At 46.7% G+C, this 6,000-nt stretch overlaps 1 protein-coding gene across 6 annotated transcripts in view; it reads right to left on the bottom strand.

Moving 5' to 3' along the window:
• LOC133362810 (myosin-2 heavy chain-like) overlaps positions 1-6,000 on the bottom strand; it is a 131,414-nt gene that overhangs the window by 31,714 nt on the left and 93,700 nt on the right. For 5 of the 6 annotated variants that reach the window (XM_061581749.1, XM_061581753.1, XM_061581750.1 and 2 more), the window contains one exon: positions 4,739-4,897. In XM_061581749.1, coding sequence (XP_061437733.1) covers positions 4,739-4,897 — 159 coding nt within the window. Of the gene's footprint in view, positions 1-1,009; positions 1,076-4,738; positions 4,898-6,000 lie in introns of all 6 variants that reach the window. The other variant, XM_061581754.1, reaches the window with a different exon arrangement.

Raw genomic sequence — 6,000 nt, 5'->3', positions numbered from 1 at the left:
TTTCACTCTAAATCCTTTATATGCGTGGCGGCTCGAGTCCTCTCGTCCTCTGGCCTTGAGATGGCTGCCACCTATGGGTCAGATGATTGTCTGCCAGTATTAAGCAATTGGTAATTAAATATTTAATTTGTTTTCCCTAAACAGTGTAAAATTTTGGAATTTTTTTTCACGAAAATTATTTGTCACACACAACGAGTCTGTGTGGAAAATGTCAGCTCGATTGGATCACGGGAAGTGGGTTAAAAAACGACCAAAAGATTTGCACGGTCGTAAGCAAGCAAGCAAGCACGCAAGCAAGCGAACTTAATATAAAGGATTTAAAAACCGGTCCAGATCTTGGCGGCTTGAATGAATACTGCTGAAACAGGTCCCTGCGGGTTGGGCTGGTAGGAACGAACAAATGAATGGCGATAATAAAATGAAATGGCGGGGGTACGATACGAAGGGAGAGTTTGAGGCCTAGTTCTAGGCTTTAGGCCTAGCTGTAGGCTTTAGGCCGCTGTGAGTTAATTGTTAATTGAAATGTTTTAATTAAAAACGATCTCAGGAATTATAAGGGAATGTTACACTTGTTTAGCCAGGAAAGCCTCACTGAGTCTAAAGGTTTTTGTAGGGTCCTGCCAAGTGTTTGCAGTAGGGGGGCGATGTTGCTACACCTAATCGGACCGGACGGACGATATAATCTATTGTAGGCTGGTTCACTTCGTTCCTACCGGTATAATATTGGTCTGCAATGCCAAAAGGCTGATGGCAAAAACAAATGATTTGATTCTTTATATATAAAAGTCTCCGCGCGCTTGCGAGGGATTTGGCTCCCGGACGATGGGGTTTAAGGCCGAAATAATTTGCCAGCCGGCACGCCCTAAGCCCCGCGGTGGGAATAGACTATTTCGTTTTCCCATCCCTAAACTTTAAGTAGTTTAATTAATCTTCTTGGTTCTTTCGGTAAAATCACGTAGAAGGGAAGTAATAAAATAATAAAAATAAAACATAATAAAATAATTCTCACGACGTTTCGGCCACAACGCAAGTAGCTGTCCTCAGGTGAAGACCAGGTCTGTCGGGGCGACGGCATCTGAATGAAACAGCACACGAGCTTGGAGCATGTTTATAAGCTGGGTTGGAAGGGGGGGGGGGAAGGGAGCGCCTTGACAATAGAATTTGCATATCAAGAGGAATTTAGCATATTTATGGGAAATGCAGGTATGTGATTAGTACTACTCATGCCCTTGCATTATGCAGGATTAGCAGCATCAAAGGGAGGGGATATGGGAAATGCAGGTATGTGATTAGTACTACTTATGCCCGTGCATTATGCAGGATTAGCAGCATCAAAGGGAGGGGATATGGGAAATGCAGGTATGTGATTAGTACTACTCATGCCCGTGCATTATGCAGGATTAGCAGCATCACAGGGAGGGGATATGGGAAATGCAGGTATGTGATTAGTACTACTTATGCCCGTGCATTATGCAGGATTAGCAGCATCAAGGGAGGGGATATGGGAAATGCAGGTATGTGATTAGTACTACTTGTGTCCGTGCATTATGCAGGATTAGCAGCATCCAAGGGAGGGGATATGGGAAATGCAGGTATGTGATTAGTACTACTTATGCCCGTGCATTATGCAGGATTAGCAGCATCAAGGGAGGGGATATGGGAAATGCAGGTATGTGATTAGTACTACTTGTGTCCGTGCATTATGCAGGATTAGCAGCATCCAAGGGAGGGGATATGGGAAATGCAGGTATGTGATTAGTACTACTTGTGTCCGTGCATTATGCAGGATTAGCAGCATCCAAGGGAGGGGATATGGGAAATGCAGGTATGTGATTAGTACTACTTATGCCCGTGCATTATGCAGGATTAGCAGCATCCAAGGGAGGGGATATGGGAAATGCAGGTATGTGATTAGTACTACTTATGTCCGTGCATTATGCAGGATTAGCAGCATCCAAGGGAGGGGATATGGGAAATGCAGGTATGTGATTAGTACTACTTATGTCCGTGCATTATGCAGGATTAGCAGCATCCAAGGGAGGGGATATGGGAAATGCAGGTATGTGATTAGTACTACTTGTGCCCGTGCATTATGCAGGATTAGCAGCATCAAAGGGAGGGGATATGGGAAATGCAGGTATGTGATTAGTACTACTTATGCCCGTGCATTATGCAGGATTAGCAGCATCCAAGGGAGGGGATATGGGAAATGCAGGTATGTGATTAGTACTACTTATGCCCGTGCATTATGCAGGATTAGCAGCATCCAAGGGAGGGGATATGGGAAATGCAGGTATGTGATTAGTACTACTTATGCCCGTGCATTATGCAGGATTAGCAGCATCCAAGGGAGGGGATATGGGAAATGCAGGTATGTGATTAGTACTACTTGTGTCCGTGCATTATGCAGGATTAGCAGCATCCAAGGGAGGGGATATGGGAAATGCAGGTATGTGATTAGTACTACTTGTGTCCCGTGCATTATGCAGGATTAGCAGCATCCAAGGGAGGGGATATGGGAAATGCAGGTATGTGATTAGTACTACTTATGCCCGTGCATTATGCAGGATTAGCAGCATCCAAGGGAGGGGATATGGGAAATGCAGGTATGTGATTAGTACTACTTGTGCCCGTGCATTATGCAGGATTAGCAGCATCAAAGGGAGGGGATATGGGAAATGCAGGTATGTGATTAGTACTACTTGTGTCCGTGCATTATGCAGGATTAGCAGCATCCAAGGGAGGGGATATGGGAAATGCAGGTATGTGATTAGTACTACTTATGCCCGTGCATTATGCAGGATTAGCAGCATCCAAGGGAGGGGATATGGGAAATGCAGGTATGTGATTAGTACTACTTGTGTCCGTGCATTATGCAGGATTAGCAGCATCAAAGGGAGGGGATATGGGAAATGCAGGTATGTGATTAGTACTACTTATGTCCGTGCATTATGCAGGATTAGCAGCATCCAAGGGAGGGGATATGGGAAACGCAGGTATGTGATTAGTACTACTTGTGTCCGTGCATTATGCAGGATTAGCAGCATCCAAGGGAGGGGATATGGGAAATGCAGGTATGTGATTAGTACTACTTATGTCCGTGCATTATGCAGGATTAGCAGCATCCAAGGGAGGGGATATGGGAAACGCAGGTATGTGATTAGTACTACTTGTGTCTGTGCATGATGCAGGATTAGCAGCATCACAGGGAGGGGATAGGGGTAGCATTAATGAAGGGAAGGAGTGTTAATAGTATGTAGCTGCAGAAACTAAACCACCACGTAAACAACTAAAGTATAAACTACATAGCACCATCAGTATACTAAATATACTCTACAATAAGCTGAGTTACTAACAGTAAGTAATACATTCCAATTCTACGTCGTAAAAAAATATAATATGCTTCCATCTAAACTGTATTCTCTTACATCACACGAGCATACACCGTACTATATGCTGCCATAGACAAACCCAAACGTTAAATTATATACTGTATTGCTATAAACCATTGTAATATTACACTATGTATTATTCTACCCACCCTAATGTGTATCACACTGCTGTATATTCACTATACAATTACGATACTATATATTACTTTGTACATTGTATTAAGCATATACATTTTTAAAACTATTTGTTATTATACACTGTACCGTTGACCGTTGTTGGGGGGGGGTTGTTGTTGTTGTTGGGGGGGGTTGTTGTTGTTGTTGGGGGGGGGTTGTTGTTGTTGTTGGGGGGGGGGTTGTTGTTGTTGTTGGGGGGGGTTGTTGTTGTTGTTGGGGGGGGTTGTTGTTGTTGTTGGGGGGGGGGTTGTTGTTGTTGGGGGGGGTTGTTGTTGTTGTTGGGGGGGGGGTTGTTGTTGTTGTTGGGGGGGGGTTGTTGTTGTTGTTAGGGGGGGTTGTTGTTGAGAAGTACTTCCGAGACTATCTCCTCAAGAAGCGCCAACAACAACAACCCCCCCCAACAACAACCCCCCCCCCCCCCCCCCCAACAACAACCCCCCCCCAACAACAACCCCCCCCAACAACAACAACAACCCCCCCCCCCAACAACAACAACCCCCCCCCCCAACAACAACAACCCCCCCCAACAACAACAACAACTAAGAGGAAGCAACAAAATATGTCAATTCAGCAGAGCAAAGAATCCATTCCCTGCGGAGAATACAATGCCAGTGAGTGGAACGCGCTCTGAAAGTCACCGTAAACACAATCAGTTAAGATCCGAAATGGTTTATTACGTCCTTCCAATGATTGCTAAGCCAGAATGCATCTTCTCGGTTGAAATTGTCTCTGTGTTTGTATATGTGGATCGCCTCATGAACGAATCTCTCATGATAGCCAGATGGCTTGCAGAGAACCTCTGTCTTGGAGAAGTCAATGTCATGTGAGCCCACTGAATTGTAACAGTGATCTGCCACGGCTGAGGTGTTTGTCCTACCGTGTTTCAAATCTGATTTATGTTCACGGATGCGGTCCGAGACATGTCGTTTGGTTTCTCCAATGTAACTGCTACCACAGAGGCAACTTAGTTTGTAGACGCCAGGGTACTGTATGTCTGGAACCACATCTTTAACATTGGACCACGTAGTTCGTCGAGCCTTCAATGCCTGTACCGGAAGAATTCCCATCTGCTACAGATACAATGGGAGGCTGATCGATGCCCGGGTGCGGTCAAGGGATGGCTCCCTATTGCTCAACCACGTTATGTATAAAGCAGTCGCATTACTCACCGTAAAATCCATGATCTCTGAGCCCTCTGAGCCCTCGGAGTCGGACAGATACCAAACCTTTCCCCTTCTCTTCACGACTTCCCCCGTGGCGAGGGGCTTGAGAATGCCGCCCTTGTAAGGCGACTTGGCCACTGTTACCGGTGCGAGCCAAGGTGGAGTCTTGCAGATCACACGGACACACAAACAGAGATCCCCCAGTGAGGCCTGCAGGCTTGCGGGAGTGCCGTGCTGATCGCAAACACCTAACGTCAGCGCTTAGCCCAGCGGGGTTTATTGAACGAGCCTGACTGATGACTAAGACCCGGGAGGTAAAAACCGGTCCAGATCTCGGCGGCTTGAATGAATACTGCTGAATAATATTGGTCTGCAATGCCAAAAGGCTGATGGCAAAAACAAATGATGTGTGTGTATATGTGTAAACACAGAATGGAGGTCTGTGTACACAGACATTATTACCCATAAGGTTCCACAACGAAACATGAGTCTGAATAGATAATCAATTTCATTTGTGTGTTGCAGAGATGTCGCAGACACTAGACCACGTGGATTTTCAACGAAAAGTGTCGAGTTGAAATCCGAGTCTGGGGGCCCCTGTCATAAGAATGTGGAATTTCCACTCCTGGCTTTCGGGGAGAGGACATGAATAACACGCCTGTTATAGGCTACCCGCATTATCATGGGAAAAGCACGTCTCCATGTCTGTCTCTTTGGCTGTATCCGTGTCTGCCTGTGTGTCTCAGCGAGTGTCTCCCTGTGTGTGTCTCCGTGTCTGCCTGTGTGTGTCTCCGTGTCTGCCTGTGTCTCTACGAGTGTCTCCCTGTGTGTGTCTCCGTGTCTCCCTGTGTCTCTACGAGTGTCTCCCTGTGTGTGTCTCCGTGTCTGCCTGTGTGTCTCTACGAGTGTCTCCCTGTGTGTGTCTCCGTGTCTGCCTGTGTCTCTACGAGTGTCTCCCTGTGTGTGTCTCCGTGTCTGCCTGTGTCTCTACGAGTGTCTCCCTGTGTGTCTCCGTGTCTCCCTGTGTCTCTACGAGTGTCTCCCTGTGTGTGTCTCCGTGTCTGCCTGTGTGTCTCTACGAGTGTCTCCCTGTGTGTGTCTCCGTGTCTGCCTGTGTGTCTCTACGAGTGTCTCCCTGTGTGTGTCTCCGTGTCTGCCTGTGTGTCTCTACGAGTGTCTCCCAGTGTGTGTCTCCGTGTCTGCCTGTGTGTCTCTACGAATGTCTCCCTGTGTGTGTCTCCGTGTCTGCCTGTGTGTCTCTACGAATG

This window comes from Lethenteron reissneri, unplaced genomic scaffold (assembly GCF_015708825.2).
Source record: "Lethenteron reissneri isolate LAM-NWPU_2019-01 unplaced genomic scaffold, ASM1570882v1 scaffold_1630, whole genome shotgun sequence".
Taxonomy (NCBI): Eukaryota; Metazoa; Chordata; class Hyperoartia; order Petromyzontiformes; family Petromyzontidae; genus Lethenteron; species Lethenteron reissneri.
The sequence above is the reverse complement of the archived record's forward strand: the minus strand, read 5'-3'. Positions and strand labels throughout refer to the sequence as shown.